This window comes from Notolepis coatsorum (genome assembly GCF_963971535.1).
Source record: "Notolepis coatsorum genome assembly, chromosome: 11".
In the NCBI taxonomy this organism is placed as follows: Eukaryota; Metazoa; Chordata; class Actinopteri; order Aulopiformes; family Paralepididae; genus Notolepis; species Notolepis coatsorum.
This window is the reverse complement of record NC_140175.1, coordinates 43,462,186-43,488,563: the sequence shown is the minus strand read 5'-3', so window position 1 is coordinate 43,488,563 and position 26,378 is coordinate 43,462,186. Positions and strand designations below refer to the sequence as shown.

Sequence of the window (26,378 nt, the reverse complement as noted above, 5' to 3'; positions counted from 1 at the left end):
GACCATTAACGACCCACCCCAATAGGGTCTTAATGGCATATGGCCCATTGCCATGACTATTCACAATTTCCCAAGGTTCAAGCAATTTGGAGGCATTGGTACCTATCAATAACTCCACATCAGCTTGAATCCGAGGAAGTGCAACCCCATCTAAGTATGGCCACTTAGCCAACTCCTCTTGGCTAATGATGTTACTCGTGGTTACAGGCATCCTCTTCTGGGTGTAGACCTTGGGCAGGTCGTAGAACTGTTTCCCAGTGAGGCTGGAGATCTCCAAGTCTGTCAGTATGTAACTGGACACAGATGCCTTTGGGCCCATGGTATGTAAGCTGATTTGTGTTTTCCTTCCTGTAAGGTTCAGCCTTCTCATTAGGGATTCTGAACAAAATGTGTCAGTGCTGCCTGGATCTAAAAATGCATATGTTGTGATGATTTTGTCTCCCTTGCTGGACTTCACCTGTACAGGCAAGATTGACAGAGTCCCTTTGCTGCTTCCGGCCCCTGTTTGTCCACATGTTTGCAAAGAGATCTGTGCGTTACTCACCGAAGGTTTCTTTGGCTGGTTTGTGTTGCTTGCTCTCTCCTTCTGATTAATATGAAGAACACTGGGATGGGTTTGGCTGCACACCTTGCAAGTCAAGCGCTTCTCGCAATTCCTGCTAAGATGTCCAATGCGAAGGCAGCCAAAACAGATTCCTTTTTGCCTTATAAAAGTAATCTTGTCCCTGTGTGTCTTCTCCTCCATCTGAGGACATTGATCCAGAGTGTGATTTTTAGAGCAACATACACAAGTGTTGGTGTTGTGAGCAGATGCATTTCTTTGCTTTGCAGGGGTTTCGATGGTAGTAACTGTGGTTGCAAAACTGTCTCCTTTGAATTTTGGTTTAATTTGTGATTTCATTCTGTTCATGTTCATAGGTCTACTTCCTGTATTTGGTGGTGTATTTTGAATGTCTCCGAAGACTGGGTCTGAGACAATCTTTACCTGGCGCTCAATGAATGTGACAATATCCATGAATTGTGGTCTGCGATGGTGTTTTTCCATTATCGAACATACAGAGACTCTCCAATTCTCTCGGAGCTTGTATGGAAGCTTTGAAATCAATACTTTCATGTTCGCTGGCATATCGAGTTCCCTCATGTACTGGACATTCTCCATAGCATTACAGCACTCCCGAAGGAAAAGAGCATAGGCTTGAAGAGATTTTATGTCTTCAGCCTTCACTAGCGGCCAGTTGAGCATCTTCTCCATGTAAGCTGCTGTGATTTTATATTCATCTCCAAAGTGTTGTTCAAGTAGGTACTTAGCCATATCATAGCCTCTGTCTGGAGCCATGTGTTGACAGCTACGCACAAGCTCTTTAGGCTGACCCCTGGTGTACTTCTCCAAGAAGTACAAACAATCACCTCTGTTTCTCGTGTTCTTCTCCACACAATGAACAAAGGCTCTGACAAAGGTTCTGTACTGCAGAGGATCCCCATCAAAATATGGAATCTCTCTTGGTGGCAGTAAGTGAGTTGTTTGCTGCTCCACTAGCATTGCTGTTATCTCATTTTGCCTTTTTAATAGGTTACATACAACTGAGGTTTCATTGCTTTGGGGTGAAATTACAGTTGGGGTCGTTAGCTGCACAGGAGCTTCCATGTGAGTTGTATTGTCCCGTGCTCCATCCCAAGACACATGTTGTCTTTGTAAAGATGGCGGTTGTGTTTGAATGGGAGTTGGCTGTAACAACATAGATTGTTGTCTTTGCCAAAATGGGGGCTGTTGAATGGGTGTTGGCTGCATCAAGTGCATAGGTTGTTGTATTTGCCAGGGTGGTGGTTGTTGAATGGGTGCTTGTTGCTGTTGCATAGCTTGTGGTATTTGCCAGGGTGGTGGTTGTTGAATGGGTGCTTGTTGCTGTTGCATAGCTTGTGGTTTCCATAGTGATGGTTGTTGCACATATGATTGCTGTGCAGATGGTTGCTGCAGTTCTGGTGGTTGCATAGACGGTTGCTGTGGTAGTGATGTATATTCTTTTGCATGAGGATTGAGAGTGACTGAGGGTTCCTTTAACCTTGTTCCTTTCCTGTAGTAGGAGTCCATTCCATCGGACTGTGTGAGTGAAAGAGCTTGGTGACTGGGGGATTGAAATACTGCTATTCTTGCGTTGGTAGCTGCCAGTTGTGCATCAAGCTCCATCGTTTCCTTTTTCTTTTTCAGGATCTGTTCCTGCTCTTCCAGAGCGTGTTTATCCTTTTTTAGAATTTGTTCCTGCTCCTCCAGAGCGTGTTTATCCTTTAACGCTGCAGCGCGAATCACAAGTGAAGCTCTATCTGCCTCGGCCTGTAAGCGAGCTGCTGAGGTAGAAGATCCGCTGGACCTGCTGGACCTGCTGGTACCAGACCTTGTGTGACCTTTGTGAGCAGATTTTTTACTTCCCACATTAGAAATGCTGTCATTTGGATTAATTAGATTTTGCACATCCTCCTCATCCTCATTAACACTTTCCACAGGTTGTGTCATTTTTGTCCATGCATTCATGTGATCAATAAAGTCATTGACATTGATCATTTTGGCTTTGAACCAAATGTCATGTTTTCCCCTTTCCTCAGGAGGTACTATTGGCAACAGAGCCTCCTGGTTTGCTTCTGCTTCCTTGCATATGTGGAGATATTGCATAAATGCGCATTGCACCTCCTGTTTGCATCCACTTTGCATTAACCCCAAAATCGTTTTTTGCAAGTTAGAAGCCTTGTTAAATTTAGATTTATGTAATTTATGTAATGTGTCAATTTTATCCAATAGGGCTTTTGGTGTTAATTTACTCTTGCGTTTTGTGACCTGCTGATCGGTATCAACATTGTGTGTGATTTGACCTGTGTCCACCTCGGACTGTGTTTTAGCCACTGTGGGTGTGGGCTGTGACTTTTCAACCAATGAAGGTTCTTTACAATGAGTTTCAGCCGTGGCGGGCTGTTCAACCATAACGCTGGTCTCTGTTGGATTCTGAACACCTTTATCAGAATTCATTTCAGCAATATAAGACCAACAGATTCAATATGAAACGGTACCTTTGGTTAAATCACAATAAACAAAACCCACAGTTAATCATCACATGACGTTCTAACCAAACCTTGACACACACACGAACGGGTTGCACAATCATATACCACCAATGCATTGGAATTTTCCCTTTTTATATTTTTCTCAATTGACCCCGTGTGCACACATTTGTTTTTTATATGGCCATATAAGATATACCGGTAGCGCGCTACATACCTGTTCGTTGCGCAGCGCTGTCGGGGCCGTTTGACTTTATTCTTTGAACTTCGAAAAGTCTTCAAACAGCGCTCCTTGTCCGAGCGCTATTCAACATCAAACAGCGCTCTTTGTCCGAGCGCTATTCAATAAACTGCTTGCGCGCAGGACAGCTCCCTGGTCCGTTCCCTCGCCCAAATGGTGCTGGGGCAGGTGATGCCGTCCGCTCCTTGACGGTGGTACCGTGGACAGCTCCCTGGTCCGTTCCCTCGCCCAAATGGTGCTGGGGCAGGTGATGCCGTCCGCTCCTTGACGGTGGTGGGCAGCTCCTCCTGGTCCGTACGCTCCCCGACGGTGCTGGGTGGTTCCTCCCGGTCCGTCCGCTCTCCGACGGTGCTGGGCAGCTTGGTCCAGATTGTCCACGTTCCGCGCAATTCCAAGCGAAACGGTGAACCAAACAGTTGTCACTAATGTCTTTCAGCGGCCTCAAAAATCAAAACACTGTCCCGCTGATCAGCTGTTGAATCTTGAGCGCAGAGCGCGCTGTCTCGCTGATCAGCTGTTTGAATGAATCTTGAGCGCCGAGCGCGATTATCCTCGTCTTCCAATAAGTAACAAAGGCAATTGTCCTTTTCAAACGAAGAGCCTTAGTTTTTGACTAATGTAGACTCCTTTACATAAGCCTACTGCGAGGGGCAAGTGGACTGGCTTGGGTTAGACGCGTGCTTGAAGAATTCAAATGTCCAGAGAGCTCTTATCATTTTGGATATGCCAATCCTTTTATTGACTTATCAACCAAAAATATATATACAAAAACTCTTTTTACTAATAACACTGACCGCCGACCTATACGGCACATCTACCTGAACACGACAAGACACGGTCAAAAACTGTATGGCTATTCCACTTGCGCACCTGGGGCTCATCACCCTCTCATCAGTATATATGGGTAACCACCCCCTGTGGTGGTTGCCATGGTGACTAATAATGCCACACCTCTGCACCGTGAGTTGAAATAAAACTAAATAAACAGAAGGGCATTTTGGCTCCAACAGCCACGTTAGCTTGTATTCCCCGACCCTTCTTCAACTCCTCCCTGAGTCCATCGATGTTGCCCTGGATGTTCCGCATGCTAGCTTGGGTAGCCATTGCGTTAGCCTGTATGCTAGCTTGCATGCTCTGCTTGTTAGCTTGTATGTCAGTCAGCTTGTATAGCTTGGTTAGCCATTACGTTAGCTTGTATGCTAGCTTGTAGCTCTTGGTTAGCTATTGCGTTGCTAGCTTGAAGCTCCGCTATCTCGCCCTGGATGTTCTGCGTGCTAGCTTGGATAGCTTGTGTAGCTAACGCTCTAGCCCGTGTGTTAGCCTGTATGCTAGCTGTCTCCCGAGCCTGTATGCTAGCTTGTAGCTCCTGGTTAACTACTGCGCTAGCCTGTTGGCTGGCCAACGCGCTCTGCATTTCAGCTTGGATGCCGGCCCATATGCTAGCTGTCCACTGCGTCACGCTAGCCTGTAAGCTAGCTTCACACTTCGTCACGCTAGCCTGTAAGCTAGCTTCCCCAGCCTGCATGTTAGCTTCCCACTGTGTCATGGCAGCCTGAATCATCTCCTGCGCCCTCCTTTGTACTTCTTCTGGGGTCGTTTTTCTCTCGCCTTTTCTCGTGTTCCTCCTTCCTCCTCTCTTATATCCTTGGATTGTCACTTTTTATTTCGCTTTGAATTGTTTTACTTCCTTTTTTAATATTCAATGACCGGGAGCTCTTTCATGTGGCTGTTCACCAGAACGTCGCAAACCGGAAGGATCCCCAACCATGATTTCACTTTGATCACAATATATGTGTGTAACGTTACCCCACAACGTGTGATTGATTGATTGATTGATTGAAAACTTTATTAACAGATTGCAGAATGGGTACAATACAGTACAGCTCAATAAACACACATGTTAAGGGGATGCAGACCAGAGAAAGACTTTCGTCTTGTTTACATCAGGGTCACCCATTTTCAATTCATCATGACATATATGACATACATGACATACAGATAGTCAGTACTGCTACATCTTTTTTTTGATCAAATTTTTTTATTGACACTCACGAAACACATTAACCACAATCACAATACATAGAACTTCACAAGAAAATAACAAAAACAATAATAATAATACAGACTAACAATTATACAGACAAGAGAAAAGAATACCAGAGTTCAACCTTCTAAATTAATTCCAAGGGGTACTATCTAATAAATGGTCTTTCCCAGTGTTCAGCCCCGATTCCCGGCCGTGTGACCCCATATTAATAAAACGTACATCTCCAACCCACCACAAGGACCATTTTTTGGGGGAACACGACCTGAAAACAGAGCAATGAACCTTCATGAAAAAACAAAAACCTGTAGAGGTGTTCCATAGACTCACAGAGACCGTGTAAAAGTGGCCAAACAGTGAAGAAATAGTTAAATAGCTGCCCCCCCATAATATCCCCAGCTAAACTCAAGATGACAAGACAAGGGACAAGACAGACAAAAACATTTCCTCCTCCCCCTCCCAAGAGACCGCCGGACTCACCCGAACACGCACCCCAACCCCGCTCAGCCGCACACTGCGGTCTTTACCTTCTCAGCTGCTGCGAACCACAGGTCAATTCCAGCCTGCCCCACCCCAATCACCCGGGCTGTGGATATCTCAAGATAAATCACATCCAATAGAGTTAGGGACCAGTTAATCATTGTAAGCTTCTCAGGCTCCTTCCATCTCATTGCTATTAGCTTCTTCGCTGCTGTGACGCCCGCTAGGACAACCCTTTTCAGTTGTACGGACGCGGGTAGTGTCGTTATATCGTTCAGGAGTAGCGTAACAGCTGTGAATGGGATAGTTAAGCCACACAGATCTGAAAGTTTGTCCGTTATTGACCTCCAGAAGCGGGCCACTGGTGGGCAATCCCAATACATATGCATATAAGTGCCAGTGGCCTTTTGAGAGCACAAAGTGCACCGAGAGTCGGTTATCAGTCCCATAGCAAATAGCTTCCTAGGTGTAAGATAGGTCCTATGAATATAATTAAAATTAATTTGCTGGTGATTGGGGTTGCGGGAAGATAATGCCACATTTGCCCAAACATCATCCCAGTCAAACTCGGGGTCCAACTCCGGGATATCCACACGCCAGATTGTATCCAATGATACATTTTTATACGTGGATTGAATTAAGAGCGTATAAAAGTCGGAGACAAACCCTCTGGATGTCGTCCTGTCCACTATGAGCCTGAGGAAGGGGTGTGGGTGCAAGGCTTGAGCCCACGGTACGCCATGCGCCCTCAGTGCTGACCTTAGTTGAAGGTAAAGAAAGAAGGACTCGCCGGGAAGATCATCAAATTCTCTTAAGTCCTGAAACGCACGGAGGCCGTTCTTATCATAAATATCCTCCAGAGTATGCACTCCCCTCCTTTGCCATTGAGGAATATTAACCGGCTTGTGTCCAACAAGTAATTGCTGGTTATTAAAAATTGGAGAGTCCAGGTGCCAAGGGCATTTAACCCCACACGACCTCTGTACATTACGCCACGTTTGGATCACGTGAGTTATGATCGGTCCATACCTCAGCCGGCATTTCGCAATAGAGACAGTGGAGTACACTACATCCTGCAATCTTAGCGGAGACACCGCCGCCGCTTCTAAGGAGCGCCACGATACAGCCTCTACAGGGTCTAGCCAGCACATCAGAGGTCTCAGTGAAAAGGACCAGAAATAAAGTTTAAAATCAGGGATTGCGAGGCCCCCATCTTGTTTCCTACGTTGAGTAGTAGCCCTTTTGATTCTCGGGCGTTTGTTATTCCAGACAAACTTAGATACCATCGATTGTACCTTGCGCCAGTGGTCTATTGGAGGGGGCAGGGGGAGCATTGAGCTAATAAAATTTATCCTAGGCAGGATGTTCATTTTGATTATGGAAGCCCGGGCTTGTAAGGAGTTAGGAAGGGACGACCACCTGTCTAGATCCTGGCGTATTTTATCATAAGTACCCGTGAAGTTGTACTTAGTAGTTTGGTTCAGCGTGGGGAATATCTCTATGCCCAAGTATTTAAAATGTTCTACTATGGGGATATCAGCTGGTAGTCGTACCGCCTTGGCCAGTTCATTAAGAGGTAGGCAGGCTGATTTGCTCCAGTTAATCTTAAAACCTGACAATTTACCAAAGTCGTCGATTATCCTCAATAATTTTGTGGCCGACCGGGAGGGGTCGTCCATGAAAATCAGCAGGTCATCCGCATAGAGAGCAATTTTGTGTGGAGTATTGTTGACCATTATGGGGACGATGTCCTCCGATTGCCTAATAAATTGGGCCAAAGGTTCGAGGGAAAGCGCGAACAGTCCCGGGCTCAGAGGGCAACCCTGTCTAGAAGATCTGGAGACTGGAAAGAGTGTGGAACAGTTTTTGCCTGTCAGTATCATCGCAGACGGCGAGGCATACAGGACTTTAATCATATGAATAAAACTCTTTCCAAGACCCATGACCTCAAGTACCTTCCACAGGTATGACCACTCAAGTCTGTCAAACGCCTTCATGGCATCCAAAGACAGAACTGTGGATGGAGTTGTATTGTCTTTACTGTTATCGATTACATGCAACAGCCTCCTAAGATTATCTGCAGCCAGACGCCCCGGGATAAAACCAGTTTGATCGCAGTGTACCAATACAGACATAAATCTCTGCAGGCGACGGGCCAGCACCTTGGCAAACACCTTTAAATCGGCCCCGAGAAGACTCAAGGGTCTATAGCTACCACAATCATTGGGATCTTTGTCCTTTTTGAGAAGTAAAGAAATCAACGCCATATTGACATCTCTTGAGAACTCCCCTTGTTCGATAGCGTAATTGATCATATCGAGCATCAATGGACCCAGTTGGTCCCAGAAAGCTAAATACACTTCGGGTGGAATACCATCCCAGCCTGGCGCCTTACCCCTCTGCATTTCAACAATAGTCTCCCTCAATTCTACGAGAGTAATCGGTCTCCCCAGTTCCTTGGCCTCTTCCTCAGAAATGTGGGGTATCTCAAGCCCGCCAATGAACGATTCAAATTTAGAGTCATCCAGATTACCCTCTGAACTATATAACTGTGAGTAAAACTCTTTAAAAGTGTCATTGATCTTTTTCGAATCAGTAGTGACTGCACCCTGGCTCGTCCTAATCGAGGGGATATCCGAGAATTGATCATTTGAGCGTATTTTCATTGCCAATAGATGGCTAGGTCTGGAGCCGTGAAAATAGTAATTTTGTCTTGTCCTATGTATCAAGAACTCAGACTGTTGTTTAAGTATGGAGTTTATTTCTTTTTTGACTATCTTACGTTGTGTGTTTAGTCGTTCATTATAGTCAGTTTGCAAGGATGCGTATAGGTCCGCATATAATGATTCCAGTCCTTCTAGCTTTTTTGACCGGGATTTTCGCAAATTGGAGGCAAATAGTGTGACATGACCCCTGATGAATCCTTTCAATGCGTTCCACAGGACCCTAGGGTCTTCTACTGTGCCAACGTTGATCTGCAAAAATTCAGCTAGTTTACTCCTGAACTCAGAACAGAAGTCATCGTTCTTTAGCAAGGTCGAATTAAAACGCCATCTGGGAGCTCTTGCGGAGAGCCTGCCAAAGGTTGCCGTAAGGAAAATCCCCTTGTGGTCTGAGAGAGCCAAGGGAACCAATGAGACATCGAAACTATCAAACATATTAGGGGACGCGAATGCATAGTCAATTCGAGAGAAGCTTTTGTGTCTGGCTGACAGGTGAGAGTAATCTCTGAGGGTGGGGTTGCATAAGCGCCAGAGGTCTGTGAGCCCCGTGTCTTTGGCCCACATCCTGAGGGCCTTAGAGGCCCGTTTCTGGTCGCTCGTTTCAGAGGGCCCGGACCTATCCATCTCCGCATCCCAGCACGCATTAAAATCGCCACCCACAATGAGAGCGTATCCATTAAGTTCCAACATATTCTTCGTGATTGTATTATAGAACGCTGAATCAAATGTGTTAGGAGCATACAATGCTATTATAGCCATCTTCCTATGCAAGAATTCAACTTTTGCTATAGTAATCCTTCCCTCCGTGTCCGACCATACATCCAAGATTTTGATATCAAGGTTACGTCTTGTAACTATGACTACTCCTTTCGTCTTATCATCGGCTGAGGATGAGGAGATAACGTGATATTGCCGATTTGCCAGTCTTGACACGTCACCTACCATTAAATGCGTCTCACTAAGGAGAGCAAGGTCAATATTTCTCCTCTTCAATAGCCAAAGGACACTGGCACGCTTGTGTGGGGCGTTAAGCCCTCCTGCGTTCCAAATTAAAATATTCAATTTAGCCATGGTCGAGCTTGTATAAGTGCGTAGAGAACATACCCGTGCAGCCAGGCTGAGTACAGAGGTGCCGATCCCGGCGGGCCCGGACGGTCAATCCCAGGAGTTCAGAGGAGGAACACTTACACACATATAAGACAACAGTACATAGAACACATAAAAATACCACCCCAGCTACAACCCCCCCTCCTTCTACTCTAAACCCTAACCCACCCGTCCTACTATAAGTTCCCCTATACCCACTCTCCAATCCCCACCCTATGCCCCATCCACTGAGGATGGTCATCTTCCTATCACTTCCCACTAGAGACATGGATCAATAAGACGCTCCCCACTCCCACCCCCCTCTAGATAAACCCCTGAGTAAACCCCCACTAGTCCAATAAACACAAATAATAATAAAATAAAATTCAATAAAGATATCGGTCGAAACCCACCTGAGCCCTGGCCCCAACATGAGACAACCATAATGGTAAAAATAGCCATTATTAAATAATAACTCTGCATCAACCTGCAGCCCTCTATTTCCGAATCTGCGCTTCAACATCACATTGTTATAGCCCAAAAAGGTATAGGAAAATTCAAAACAAAATTAAATTAAAGCATCCCAGCCGATAGTCTAAGGCAGGTTCGGGTCACAGGTTAATTGTGCAAAATTGTGTGAACAGTGTCAATTAAACAATGACAAAAAAAAGGGAGGAAGGGAAAAAAAAGGTTATGGTCAAAGTGCATCCCTTTAGCCGTCCCTCTGATCAGGCACAACGGCTGAAATGACATAACCTATGTAAGAATAGAATTAAACACAATCATTCATTAATCAATCCGGGGATGGTAATAGGCAACACCTGACACCACCTGTCATCATACATTGTTTCAATAAAGATATCGGTCGGAGCAGTTAGTCCAAGGTAGGATCGAATCACAGTTAAATTGCTCATTCAAATGCCATTAAAACAGCGACACTAATTATTATATAATTACTCAGCATCAACCCTGTAACCAACTACCTTGGAGTCTGCATATTAATGTCGCAACGTTATAGCATAAGTGGATCACGGAAAATTCAAAACACATTTAAGGCAGATTAGCAGTTAGTCCAAGGTAGAATCGGATCACACTTAAATCGCGTATACGGATGACATAAAAACAGCGACAGTAAGAAAGAAAAAAGGAAAGGAAAAGAGGGTAATGGCTATAGTGCAAGCCATATAATACATTGTTTCAATAAAGATATCGGTCGGAGCAGTTAGTCCAAGGTAGGATCGGATCACAGTTAAATTGCTCATTCAAATGCCATTAAAACAGCGACAATAATTATTATATAATTACTCAGCATCAACCTGTAACCATCTACCTTGGAGTCTGCATATTAATGTATCAACGTTATAGCATAAGTGGCTCACGGAAAATTCAAAACACATTTAAGGCGAGTCAGCAGTTAGTCCAAGGTAGAACCGGATCACATTTAAATCGCGCATATAGATGACATAAAAACAGCGACAATAGGAAAGAGAAAAAAAAAAGGAAAAGAGGGTAATGGCTAGAGTGCAAGCCATATAACCATATAGCCATGAAGTGCAAGCCATACCCGACCCAACCTGTTATCAAATATTGTATATGCATATTCAACCGACCTTGGCATCTACTTTGGATCACCAAAGCTCAAAACAACCTGGATATAAAAATAAAAAGCATATCAGAAGTTAGTTAGGGATTCGGTCACTCTTGAATTGTGCAAACCAATGTCCCTTTGAACAGCAACAGCAACCAAAATACGTAACCATTAACGGGTCTCGAATGTCTCAGCGCAGACCATAGTCGAAGCCCGCTGGCTAGCCCGAGGCTAGCGCGTAAGCTAGTGACGAATCCGGATAGCACGTTAGCCTACTATGTACATTGTTCAGCTAGCTCGTTAGCTTCCAAAGAGTCGATACACAAGTACGACCATGAGGTCAGCTTTAGCAAGTAACAGAAGTCATTGGGAAGCCCCGCTAGTTGGATGGGCAGAGGACAGTTAGCATGTCTGGGCATGACAGCAAGTGTTTGTGAATAGTCGACCTAATCAATGTATATAGGTCCAAACCGCCAAGTCACTCACCCTCCATAGATATCAAGCAACAGACTCGGGTGTCTCCGCGAGATATTCCTTCGCTTTAGCCAACGACCAAAACAAACGCTGACCACCGACCTTCTCCAACACAGATAATTTCGCGGGAGCGAATAACGTGGGCCTCAGGCCTAGTTTCCATAGCTTAGTCAGGACCACCTTGTACTCGGCTCTCTGAGCTTGAACCTCCGGTGTAAAGTCCTCGAAAATGGCCACTTTGTGATCGCCAAGCCTCAGAGTACCCCTTCTGGTACGAGCCGACCGCATGATGATTTCTCTCTGTTGGAGTCTGTTCAGCTTGACTATGATGGGCCTCGGTTCTTTGTTCACGCCGGGAGAAAACCTGCCCGCTCTGTAGGCCGACTCACAGATAGGAGGCATAGGGAGGACGTCTGTCCCTAGTAACTTCTGCAGCAGTTCGGGCACGGTCTCAGAGAGACGGCCTTCACCGCTGGTCTCCGGTACTCCAACAATCCTGACGTTGTGGCGTCTATCCCGGGACTGCATCTCCTCCATCGCCGACTGTAGTTTGTTGACTTCAGCCTGCCTAGCCAGCAGGGCGGATTCAAGACCCGCCATCTTCTCACACTGTGATGATACCTCCGTTGTTAGCATGGCTAGTTCGTTAGCATTAGCCGAAGAGGCAGCGTGTATCGCCTCCATCTTGTCTGTTAGCGGTACTACCGCCAGCCGTATTTCCTCTGATATCTCACGACGGAGGCTGATACAGAAATCCGCCAACACTTTCTTCTGTGCTTCAGCGATGCGTGCCTCAGAGTCTGCATGTACTTTCTTCTGTGCTTCAGCGATGCGTGTCTCAGAGTCTGCGTGTAGCTTGGTCATGACCAAGAGCACAGCTTCGCTTAACTCCCCGACAGCGGGAGACGGTGCGGCCATGCTCGGCGGTGCCGGTGTCGTGCCTAATTCTTTCATGGCTCTGGTTTCCACCCCCGCCATCGTAGAAAGTCGAAAAAAGTTGATGAATGTATACTAAGCACGACGACCTAGCAAACAGATAAAAAACAAATAAAAATAAAATAAAGACTAATGGGGAGAAACGTATATTCAGCACGGTAGAAGGGAGCTCATGTGAAACACGTCTACTCCATGATCGCTCAGCCGTGCAGCTCAGTACTGCTACATCTATACATTTATGACATACCAGATTTGCAAATACAGTACTGTTTGTGATACAGAAGGAGTCAAGAAAAGGGAGTATATACATTTGACGTAGAAACTGTACATTGGAGGAGGTTGGGTGGGGGGGGTTGGGTACATTGGGATATTGACAACCATACTGGGTAATTTATATTGGAGGTGGTTAGGGGGGGGGGGCACACTGTATAAACAAGTAAAACTGTACATTGAGGGGGGGGGGGGGGGGAGGAGACACTGTACAAACAAACAAAATTGTACATTGGACTATTGACAAAACCATACTAGGTAAATGACTGTACATTGGAGGGGGTTGGGTTAGGATATTTACAGGGGCCAGTGTTGAATTGCAGTCTCCCGTAGGTGTCCCTTGAGAGAGGTTTTGAAAGTGGGTAGTGATCCACATTCCTTTACAGCTTTGGGTAGGGCGTTCCACATTGATGTGGCATAATTGCGAAACGTGTTTAGTCCCTTATTTGAGCCGAATCTGGGTTTAACATGATTTGTGGAGCTCCCTCTGGTGTTGTGATCGTGGTATTCACTGACCTTTGGGAAGTATTTTGACATGTACATGGGTACCTTGGTCGTGTAGTGTATCTTGTAGACCAGGCCCATTGCAAGTTGCTGTACTCTGTCGTCTAATCTAAGCCATCCTAGGTTGTCAAAGTGGGCAGGGGTGAGGTGGGTTCTAGGAGTAAGGTCAAGCAGTAGTCTGACCAGTTTGTTTTGAGATGTTTGTAATTTTGGTTTTAGCGCCTTTGAGGTGCTTTGGTACCATGAGGTGCAAGCATAGTCGTAGTACCCCTGAATGAGTGCTCCTGCCAGAGTCTTCAGGGTATTCTTGTTTACCAGGGTGCCGTTGGTGATGATCAAAGCGTCACAAAGCATCACAAAGCATTCATGATGAAACATAATACCGATAATATAGATGTGATTTCAAAATAGTAGCGTGTATTATTCTAAAACTATAGTCATATTCACCACGGTATAAAACGGGAATGTATGAATGATTTTCTTTTTTATTTGTCTCATATTGAACGATAGATGGGTGATGTCAAATGGGCCATAGTATTTTTTTGTATCCACTTTTTCTCCTGTTTTTCTGTTTTTCTCCCATCCCAATTTAGTCATGCCAATTCCCCCCTCCCCTTCCTGGTCGTTGCTTGCATGTGCCCCCCACTGGTCGGTATAGGGAGGGTTGATAGATACTATCACATGTCCCCTCCGATACATGCAGAGTCAGCCAGCCACTTCTTTTCACCTGCCAGCGCGGACTCTCATTGGTGAGGTGTACCGTGTGGGAGGCTCACACTACCCTCACCATCTCCCTTCCTTGCTGTGCAGGTGCCCTGACCGACCTGTAGGAGTCGCTGTTTACAACGACCAGATTACCACCCACCGGCTACCCTCCCGCTGACAGCCGGATTCGATACCAGTCTCTCGCTTTGGTGACGAGCGCTTAGTCCGCTGCCCCACCCAGCCGCCTAAATGGGCCATAGTATTGTATCCATAGCTATAATATAGAATATAGTTATAGCCCTGCAAACACTGCCACATATTCCTATACTTTAGAGCACTGCGCTTTTAACAACACATCGCGCATATTGCTCCGGCGTCCAAAGTGTTAGCACTATGGTGTTGTTGTTATACTAGCCTAACACTATGGTGTTGTTATACTAGCCTAACACTATGGTGTTGTTGTTATACTAGCCTATGGTGCTGTTGTTATACTAGCCTAACACTATGGTGTTTTTATACTAGCCTAACACTATGGTGTTGTTGTTATACTATAGCCTATATGGTGCTGTTGTTATACTAGCCTAACAGTCACTATGGTGATTATTGAAATTGCAAGAGCTAGTTAAGTTACAGACATTAGTAGTTATGCACAAGGCCAAAAGTAAAGCATTACCAGCCAATCTACAAAACAAAATATCACAGAATGGAGAGCATAGAAGGGAAGGTCATTTTAAACATCAGTGTGCCCGGACAACCCTAAAACAGATGTGTATATCAGTGGTGGGAGTCAAACTCTGGAATTCTCTTTATAATGAGTTGAAGTACTGTACAAATATTTTCCAACTAAAAAAGACTTTTAAAGACAGAACAATGAGAACATATGAACAGCAGGTATAAATGTCTCTGTATCTGATTTTATTTTTTTTTATTTTTTTTCTCTTTTCCATGCATCTGAGGCTTGTGACGCAGGTTGTTTTTTTGTTTATTTGGGTATCTAGCAATATTATTATTATTATTGTTATTATTATTACCGTTATTATTATTCATGGTCATATTATCATTATTATTATTGTAATTATGGTAATGCTTATTATTATATTATTATTATATGGTATGAAGCTGTAAGGTGCACTTGAGTTGACCATTATGTTAAAATGAATATGAAGTTTGGAAGGGGGCAGGAAACATACGTTTTCTTCATCCTGCTCCTTTTCGACCATGGGTGTATCATGTTAATATCAAAAAAAGATGTTGGTGATATTGTGCAATGATGAACTGTACCCCCATGTACGAAACAAAATAAAATGAATGAATGAATGTTGTTATACTAGCCTAACACTATGGTGCTGTTGTTATACTAGCCTAACGCTATGGTGTTGTTCCTCATCTAGTTTTACATTGGTGACCTATCACCTCATATTTTTCAATTATCTCTGGTTGTACCTGCAGTGTGGGATGTGGTACAGGTTCCAGCACACATCCCCACCCAGGTTGTGAGATTTGCCAAAGGGCCAGTGCCACAAGAGAATGGTCACGTTACTGGCTATGTTCCCATCTGCGATGTCACGGTTGGTCTGGAAGTAGGGGTATGTGGATACCAGAGTCTGGAACCCCCCCCACCAATAGTTGAGGCAGACGATGGGAAATGCGAAGAAGAAGCAGAAGCAGAGGAGGTGCTTCTTTGTTGAACCAGTCATGTGTTCCATGAGGCTCCTATAAAAACAAGAAAGGGACAGGAGGAATTAGGAGACCATGTGATGCAGTTAGTTATGTTTAGTTAAATATATTAGTTATGTTTACAATACTAAACATAACTAACTAGAATGGCACTCACAGAGAAGCATACACCCATGCACTGAGGCCCTCCAGAAAACCACACAGCAACAAACGAACCACAGCTAGTGGTGGTTTTGTCACGTTGAAAACTGTGTCACCCTTTTCAATTGTACAGCATAGATTTTGTGCATTGAAATCAGTGGCGGCTGGTCCATAGAGGGCGCTAGGGCGCCACCCCCCCCCTGGTGGAGAGGGACGAAGAAAGAAGAAATAGTGGTTTTGGATTTTAGATTTCGACCCCTAAAAATATAGTAAACATGTTTAAAATACTAATTTTAAGTATGTTTGTGTTTAAAATGCACAATAACGTTAATATATCAAATATAAATAATTGTTTGTGCGTCCTATTCATCCCCCCTCTGTTTGTGTGTCACGTCACTCTCTCTTCTGGGCGCTAGACATTAACGCCTCACTGAGTGCGCAACACAGCCAATATAAATGGACCAAGCAACTAAATTTAGCCAATCAGCGTCTTCAAATTTGATGTCTGAGGGCGCGTTTTTCTAGCACTCCAAGCAAGCAGAGTCACTGGTGTGTCCGTCACTCCCTCGTCAGACAGAACGGAGAGTTAGCTAGCTTGCTAGCTACCATGGAGGCAGAAAATTCCAACCTTGAAAATTCTGTTAAATCCCTCAAAACAATACCTTTTGAGAGACAAACACGGCAAGAAAAAGGTTTGGACCTTATCAGCCTGATATCTCAATTCAGCAACAATCAACAGACAGAGGAAGACAATATACTCAGTCGTTTTCTCAGACGGACGACTCAGCCCTGCTGGTCTCTGACAAGAACAAGTTACAGGTTGAAAAAACCCTCAGCTCAGAACTTGGCAGAATCTGCACCTGGCTCGCTGATTGATTGATTGATTGAAAAGTTTATTAACAGATTGCAGAATGGGTACAGTACAGTACAGCTCAATACATACAATTGTTAAGGGGATGCAGACCAGAGAAAGACTTTCGACTTGTTTACATCAGGGTCCCCCATTTTCAATTCATCATAACATATATGACACACACGACATACAGATAGACAGTACAGATACATTTATGACATACCAGATTTGCAAATACAGTACTGTTTGTGATACAAAAAGAGTCCAGAAATGAGAGAAGAGAAGAAGTACCCAGAGACAGATCTACAGTATTGGTACAGTATATTATCCTGTAAAACAATAAAGTCGTGATGACAAAAGTTGGCTATAAGAGAATAGTCTACACACTAGATCAATATGTCTGCAGATGTGCTATACAAGCTCATAAGATAAGAGTGTAATACCTTATTAGGTAGCAGTCTATTCAAAGGTTAAAACAAGGTTTCCCCCAGTAGATTAGGCTTATATTAAGCTACTCTCCCAATCTAATTTATATTATCACAAGAAATAAGAAGCTTACCCTGTCTGTAGGCTCCAATGTGGAGAGTTGTTGTATTCCCCTCCCTTGCTTTCGCCTTTCTTAATAAGTCTCCTTTTCTAGATCCAAAATTGAGTCAGTTGTTGTCTACAGCGGTGACTTCTCTTTCTTTCTGCCCTCCTCAGTTCCTCTACAGCAGGGGTAGGCAACCCTAGGCACGCGTGCCTGCATAGGCACGCGGGGGAATTTGCATAGGCACAGGGGGCAGCAGTTAATTTTTTTTTTTTTTTTTTTAATAAATATTATAGTGGAATATTTTGCACTGTTGTCGCATTTATCTTGTTGAAATCCTCCCACAGGTTCTTTTTACTACCACATATTTAATTGAGACCCTTTATTTGTTTATTATTTCAATTTAGCTGGAAATACATTGCTACATCATTCAGTAACATTTGCAGAGCCTTATAACAAAAACATTATTACGGTCACCATTGTGACCAGTGGGATTAATCAACAAATTTTATTATTTATTTTTTTATTTCATTGAACATTGCACATGTTAAAAGCAATTTTCTTTACTCAAAATGTGAGTATTACCAAGTCAACTTGTGTTCTTAAAACAATGACAATAAACATAGTTTTATTAGGTTGAAATAATGTGGTTGTGTACTTATTTTTCTGTTAACTTATTATGGATTGAAAACTGAACCTTAATGCACAGTAACTGAACTCAATATTTTTAAGTTCTGGTAACTTATTATTATTTTTTTTTACAGTGTAGTCTTGCGATCAATCAAAACTTATTTACATGATATACCTCACATTCACCCTCCATTCACATCCTGGTGTTCTCCATTAGGCCTGTAGGTGGAGCTATGACAGCACACGTACAGTATAAAAATGAATGGGCAAATGTGAGTGAAATGGTCGCACTGTATGCAGCTGTTTGTCTGCATTGCATCCCCCCCCCCAAACTCAGATTTAGGGTTGATACAACCATCATAATAATATTGTTAATAATAACAATAACAATAATGATGTAATAATGTAAAAATTATCATTAAAAATACCTGATTATGAGAAGAAAAAAATTACGATGCATGGAATATTGTTGAGGCACACTAGTTACAACTATATTTCAAACAGGCACTCCATGTCAAAAAGGTTGCTGATCCCTGCTCTACAGCATTGGTCTTGTGTAGTGTTTGGTGAATTTATTGTATATTTGCACATTCTCTGCATACTTCATTTACAGTACTCTAATCACTGAGAAGTAGAATTGCTAAATGTGTTTTAGGTTAAGCACAGCAGTGTGTAACTGGTTCAAACAGAATTTAGTCATATGAAACGTGTGTTTCATATGGTAACAAAATGTAGTTTTTATAAATTAGTGTATGGTGTATTAGTGTTTAATTTATCAAAGGATCTGAGGTGTTCTGATAATTGTGTGTATGGTTGTGCTAATTGTGTGTTTTGAAACACCGGGCCCCATTTTTCAAAATCATGCTTAAAGGACGACTCCACTTTTTTTGGAAATTAGCTTATTTAACATCTTCCCTGGAGTTAGACAAGAAGATGCATACCTTTTTTGTCTCTGTGCGTGCATTTTAGCTTTGGGAATAGACGCTCCGTTAGCATAGCTTAGCTTCATCACTGGAAGTGGGGGAGGACAGTAGCCTTACAGTGCCTTACAGTGTATTGCAAGGTCTGACATTGACCAAACTTGATATGCATGACCTTGGTGGGCTCTAGGTCAACTCCTGAAAAGGGGGTCAATGTCAGACCTTGCAATCAAAAGTTAGGGGGCGCACTGAAATTATGGCAAGGGTTATTAGCCCCCTAACTTTGATTGCAAAGTCTGACATTGACCCCCTTTTCAGGAGACTGGGGGAAAGAGAAAGAAGTGGGAGGAGACACCTCTATTTATACTCGCCACCTGGTGGTGTTCCTGAGTGTCTCCGCCTAGAGCGCCATCTAGTGGAAACAGTTATATATGCAGTTAGACAGTGAGGATGACGTACCTGTGGCGGTTCATCCTGCTTTACTGTCTCCTGAACTGGTGATGCCAGGAATGGGGGGGCGGACTCGGTGGCGGTGCCAGGAAGACGTGTTTCTTTTTGTTTCCTGTTTTCTGTCCTGAGCGCAGTGAGCTTAGCTCATGTTTATTCCGATTTATTGTCTCTGTTTGACATGTCTGTATCGGTGGAGAGGCCTGTTGGTGTGGAGCTTATGTGGGATGATTTGTTGGTGGGTGGATTGACTTCTAGGCCTTGCGCCTCGGAAGAGGCTGAGTGGGGTTTAGTTGACCGGATGGTGAAGCCTGATCGGGTGGTTCCACCAGCTCCACTCCATCTGGGTCCAGCAGCACACTTGCCTGAGAGTCGGTACAGTGTTGTTTCTTGTCTTAAACAACATTGTCGAATGTTCTCCAGTGGGGAGCATTCGACAAAGTTGATGGTTGTGTTCGACAGGGGCCGACCCATTGTCGCTCTATGGTGGTGACCCTTATCAATTAATGGGTCAACATTTTTTTTGATGCGCAGTTGAGTGAGTCTTGACCGGGGCTCACACTCATCACTGTACAGGCGCTACACGTGTTTAGCATGTGTAGTTGCCTTTTTTTTATATAGGTAAGGTTGGTAAGTATCCCCTTATTTATTTATGTTCATTCTCTTGGTGATGGTTTCTTTGGGCTATAGTTGGGAGAAGAACATAAATTTCAGGTGTGGGGGTGTTACGTATTACTTTTACATGGTGGAGGGATACTTACTGTCTGTGGTGCGTATTCACATTGTGGTTGTAGTGTGTTGTCACTAATGGGTGGTTTGATTGACGCACTGTTTTCTTTCTGTTTAGCTTGTGTTTAAAATGGCCACTTCCTAATTGACACAGGTGTGGCACCACACCCTACAAATGCAGAGCAGGGTGCAGGGAGCAGTTGTCAAGTTCTCACTTCACAGAGCTCGTCCTCGTCACAGCTCTCCAGACCTCACCTGCTCTCACTGCTTTTTCTCATTTTGACATTTTTGCTGCTTGACCATTTCTTGTTGCTTTATTTTTGACCCTGTGCTTAACTTTACTTTTTATATCCTGAACTAGGGAGTCTGGACCACCCAGCTCCCAATATTTGCCCTTTAACTTAGCTGTTCCAAATAAATAGTTATTTTTGATAACTCTTGTCCAGTGTCCTGTGTCCACCACTTGTCCACTTTACATTCAAGGCCTACACAAGCCATATTTTAGGATTGAATGTAACATGTACATATAAACTAAGAAAAAATATATTGCAAGTTTTCTGAATGTTATGTTTATATATGCAAATGAGGCACTTCCCCCATTAAATATGCACACATTTGCATGTATCGCCAAGACTCTCATCACCAACATGGATAATGCCAGATTCAAAAACTTGGTTTCATTTTGTTGATACATTCAAAACGAAACTTTGTGTAATGTCCACACTTAGACTATTAGTAATTATAATAAGCATGCAGGAGTCAGTAGGCTGTGTTGTTATTCATCCATCTTTATTCCATGCTCTCAGAACATCAACATCATGGTAGCTTCAGGCGCGTACATTCCTACTGGACACACTTCCTAGTTCTTGCCTATAGCCTCTTGTGCCTATTGTGCCGCCTAACGGTGGCGGTGGTAATAACATCATAGAATAGATCTTTATTGTCATTGTTGGTACAACGAAATTTAGTTAGGAACATCACCACATTAACAATAATACTAACCACGCAGAACACAACACTTTTCTATAGAGAGACTTTGTAGCTATGCCCTCTTATCAGCCCATACATCAGGAAATACTGTCTAGAATAGAATATAATCTTTATTGTCATTGTTGGTACAACGAAATTGAGTTTGGAGCGTGCACATACAAATACATACTGAATAGCATGTGCAAAATAATAATATCAATAATAATATCAATGTCCTCAATAATAATAATAATATAACATCAATGTCCCAAGTGCAATAGTGCTAGTACAAATAAATACATAGTACAGTGACAGTCCAGTTGAGTTAATGGATGGCGGGGGTGTTGGCTTGCAATGGATGGAATAGTGTATAGTGCAGGCTGTGCAGCTATGTAAGTCCGGTTCACAGTCATTGTTGTAATGTAATGTGGAAGTGGGAGTTATGTCACCGGGGGTTGGGGACGGGGGGTGCGAGGAAGGGGGGGGTGTGCGGGGCGGCAAGTTGATGGTGATCGTTGAGCAGCCTGACAGCCCGTGGATAGAGGCTGTTGGTCAGTCTGCTAGTTCCAGACTGGATGGATCTGTACCTTCGACCAGAGGGCAACAGTTGAAAAAGATGGTGTGCTGGGTGGTACTGGTCCTGTAGGATGTTATTCACATGACGTAGGCAGCGGGAGGTGAAGACTGTGGAGATATCTGGGAGGCTAGCTCCAGTGATCCTCCTTGCAGCCTTGACCACTCTGTGGAGGGCCTCCTTCTCTGCCCTGGTGCAGCTGGAGATCCACACCAGTAGTCCGTATGTGAGCACACTCTCTACTGCGCAGATAGAAGAGGCGTTGCTGTGCTTTCCCCCACAGCAGAGGTAATGTTGATCCCCCAGGTCAGGTCATCAGACATAGTCACACCCAGAAACGTACATTTTTAAACCCTCGAGAGTGGCTGAGGTCACCAGTCCTGCGGAAATCAATGATAATTTCCTTGGTCTTCGTGGGGTTGAGAGCAAGGTTATGACCATCGCCCCACTCCACTAGTCGCTCAACCTCCCTCCTGTATGAGGTCTCATCGTTTCCTTTGATGAGGCCAAGTACTGTTGTGTCGTCTGTAGGGCTGACCCCTATTAGTCGATTAGTCGACTAATCGGTCGAAAGTAGCCGTAGTCGACTGCCAACCTCTTAGTAGAATACAAAAAACAATTATTTTTATATATATATATATATATATATATATATATATATATATATATATATATATATATATATATTTTATCATTCTTTCCAAAAGAAAAGAGGCCTAGAAGCGTGGCTAACGCTAATGGCACGCATACCAGAGGCTAACTGCCTACGAAAACAGGCACAGAGGCACTGAAAGAGGATTTCACCCATCTAATGAACACACTAGACTAGACAAATATCAAGATGTATCCATCAGTGGACCAATTGCATGCTTTTGCAGAGGACAAGAAGCCTTCAGTCAACTCCTTCAGACATTAAGCACCCCCACAGCCCAAATGGAATGGAAAAAAATATTTATATATATTATATAAATATATTTTTTTGTCGACTAATAGTCGACTAATGGCAAACTTTGGCCAATCATAGTCGACTATCCAAATCCTTAGTCGGGGACAGCCCTAGTCGTCTGCAAATTTGACTATGAGGTTAGATGGAGAGGAGGAACAACAGTCGTGGGTGAAAAGTGTATAGAGAAGTGGGCTGAGTACACACCCCTGAGGGGCCCTGGTGCTAATGGGCAGGGTGTGGGATGTGTGCTTGCCAATCCTAACGTGTGCGATTTGTCATAAAAAAAAAAATTCGCCTAGTTTTGGTATAAAATTTACTATAAGCCCGGCTATGAATGATATATGAGTCATTCCACCAATCCGGTCCGATTTGAGTCCCTCTGATGTTTTTAAGTGTCTTTTATCTAATCATGCAGTTACCAAAATGTGCTTTGAAATGCTATTTATTTCAGTTGCAATGTCCTCTTTAATAAAGTGTAAAAACATTGCATGAATGTAATTTTTTTTAATTATGCATTATGTTATTTCAGTTGACACCATGTATTTTGACATGTCCCTCGTGGCATTTCATGAAAATGTATTTGGGATATGACCAAGAAAATTTGTAAAAAGTCCATACTTTTTTCCATGAACATACACATCCATCTGTGCTGTTAATGCTGGTAATGATTTATTTCAAAATAAATGAACAATTATTCATTAAAATAACATTATTCAGTCTGTCCCTCAGTAACCCTCAACCCTGTTACACTGAGCATTCTTCCCCCCACAAAAATAATGGTTCAATCTATAGAAGCATGTGAAACAGGAAGTGACAACTTTGAAGTCTTTTGGAAAACACAACACCAGGAACAGGCAAGTAGCTACCTCAGTAAAGCAGCACCCGTCTTCAAGGCCTTCAGTAGATTTTCTGATCTGCAGGTGTAACCCTGGTAATATTAACTAACCCTGGTAATATTAACCCAGTGGTTATCCTGTTAATATAATATATGTTAAATATATGTTATTATTTTGTATTTTGTATATCTTATTTACCTCTGGGTAATATGTTCTACATATACCATTATTTCATGTATGGGTAATATGTAGAACTCCTGTCTATGTGAACTGGGAACTGTGGCTTGGCCAATCAGGAAAAAGGTCAGGGTTGATGGGACTGGGTTTAACCAGGTGTGGTGATTGAGCTCTCGAGACCAGGAGGGGAGAGGTTGAGAGAAGCAGGTGGAAGAGTGTGCAAATGTTTGACACACCATTGCTAAGTTGTATCCAGTATAGTGTTATCAAGTGTTCTGGCCTAGAACACACACTGAACATTATATGTGATGTCGGGGAATTGTGCATGTTAGATAGGCATGCCTAATCAATTGCTCCACATTGGACTGGGTCTTGAGGCTAGCTGGCTAAGCTAGGTAAACAGTAGCAGGGCCCGGATAGCTAACCCGGAAACCCACTACATTCAAGAACAGGATAAGCGGTCTGTGCTACCAGGGCCTGTACAGACTTCGAGAACAGGATAAGCGGTCTGTGCTACCAGGGCCTGTACAGATTTCGGGAACCAGATAGCAGTCTGTGCTACCAAGGCCTGTACAGACTTCCTCTGGCAGCGTGGGAGGCCCACCAGGACTTCACATTGCATCGTGCTCAATCTCCACTTTCTCCTTTCCCCCCACCTGAACACTGACTCCGGACCGTGAGTACTTTGGCTCATTAGAGCTGAAGATTAAATGGGATTGTGAGTTTCCCATCAATCAGGCCTGCAACGGGGGTTTTTGTTTGTTTGTTTTTGTTTATTAGATGCCGGCTTAGGTATATTAGTATATTGTATTATTGTACAGGATATTTCATTTGTAATTAGCTGTATCATTAATGCCATTTTGGATATAGGTTTTCATTTATATTTCCTTTTTTGATATTGAGCACATGGTGCCTTTGAGTTTGAACCTGAGTACAGAGTAACAGCTCTGTTATTTTGTTTTCCTTTTTTGATAGTGAGCACACGGTGCCTTTGAGAGACAATACTCTATTTATTAACGAACTAACATTTTCTTTATTCGGTAATGTGTATATATATACACACGGTGTATGTAATATATAACACTATGTTCAATACAGATTATTTTTATATTTAAAGTTAAGTGTCTGGCTTGATCATTTCTATTTCAAAGGTATTGATGTTATATACCAAACAGATATTCGTATATTTCTATTATTAGATTAGTAAGAGCTAGGTGTTACGAACCTAGGGCCCTGCCCTCTAAGTCAACTGGGGTAAAAGGGGCTACATAAATGGAGGTTCCAGTGAGAATCTGTTTGGGTTTATAACAATAATATAGGTTAGAAGTCAAGCCAGTAGCACCATAAAAGGAATTGTTTAATTTACAAAAAGAAAATATATGTATTGTTTAATTTGCAGAAAGAAAATATATATATTGTCTAATTTGCAAAAAGAAAATATATATATTTGTTTAATTTGCAGAAAGAAAATATATATAAATTGTTTAATTTGCAATAAGAAAATATATATATTGTTTAATTTGCAAAAAGAAAATATATATATTGTTTAATTTGCAAAGAGATAATTTATATATTTGTTTAATTTGCAAGAAGAAAATATATATATTGTTTAATTTGCGGAAAGAAAATATATATATTGTTTAATTTGCAAAAAGAAAATATATATATTGTTTAATTTGCAAAAGGAAAATATATATATTGTTTAATTTGCAAAGGGAAAATATATATATTGTTTAATTTGCAAAAAGAAAATATATGTATTGTTTAATTTGCAGAAAGAAAATATATATGGTTTAATTTGCAAAAAGAAAATATATATATTGTTTAATTTGCAAAGGGAAAATATATATATTGTTTAATTTGCAAAAAGAAAATATATGTATTGTTTAATTTGCGGAAAGAAAATATATATAGTTTAATTTGCAGAAAGAAAATATATGTATTGTTTAATTTGCAAAAGGAAAATATGTATATTGTTTAATTTGCAAAAAGAAAATATATATATTGTTTAAGTTGCTAAGAGCAAAAAGAAAAAAAATCTATAAATGGATAAAATGGACACTCAAGCTGCGCTTGTGATGGAGCTTAAAGACTGGTGTCGTGGGGAGGGATTAAATGTGGCTCATGCGCTTATGGTCCTCATTTCAGAAGATGTTGATGTCACCAACATAGAAAAGACCCTGGAGACAGTAAAATGTCTGGGGCGAGTGCGTGTCAGAGGCAGGTCGTTCAGTACACAGCGAAAAAAGTTTATGATCCTGTGTGAATGTCGGGAAAAGGTAACGGGTGAGAATGTTCCCCCTGAAGTTATGCCTACGGATGGTGGCGAGGCGTGGCCTATAATCATAGTAGGAGAGACCCCCTCAGCCCCTGTGGATGATGCTAAATTCTACGAGAAGTTAGCAGGACTACTGTTTGCTGAGGGGAAGACGGAGGAAGACCTCCAGAACATGTTTCAGAGAGCAGACTCTCCCGTTAGCCCAACCGAATCCATCCTGCGTGCACTTAGTGAGTTGATGGACAAAGTAAAACCCCCCACTGAGCATAACAGCTATCGGCGCCTACGTCTGTTTTCTGGGACCTTGCCCACTCCATCAGGTGAAGAACAGTTTGAACACTGGTTAGAGCAAGCACGACTCATGGTAGAAGAAAGTGATGGCTCTGATAAAGAGAAGAGGCGGAGGCTGATGGAAAATCTCAAAGGCTCTGCACTAGAAATAGTGAAATCTGCACGAGCCAGCAACCCTGATGTTAGTCCTGGAGAATGCCTGGAAGCCCTGGAACATGTGTTTGGAACTGTGCAGTCTGGAGAAGACTTGTACATCTCGTTCCGAATGATGCAGCAGCAGCC

At 42.9% G+C, this 26,378-nt stretch overlaps 1 protein-coding gene across 4 annotated transcripts in view; it reads right to left on the bottom strand.

The window, feature by feature from the left end:
• LOC311237326 (alpha-(1,3)-fucosyltransferase 7-like) overlaps nucleotides 1–26,378 on the bottom strand; it is a 148,847-nt gene that overhangs the window by 43,519 nt on the left and 78,950 nt on the right. For all 4 annotated transcript variants that reach the window (XM_084325145.1, XM_084325144.1, XM_084325146.1 and 1 more), the window contains exon 2: nucleotides 15,543–15,812. In XM_084325145.1, the coding sequence (XP_084181271.1) occupies nucleotides 15,543–15,805 (263 nt within the window). In that variant the 5' untranslated portion in view covers nucleotides 15,806–15,812. The remainder of the gene's footprint in view (nucleotides 1–15,542; nucleotides 15,813–26,378) is intronic.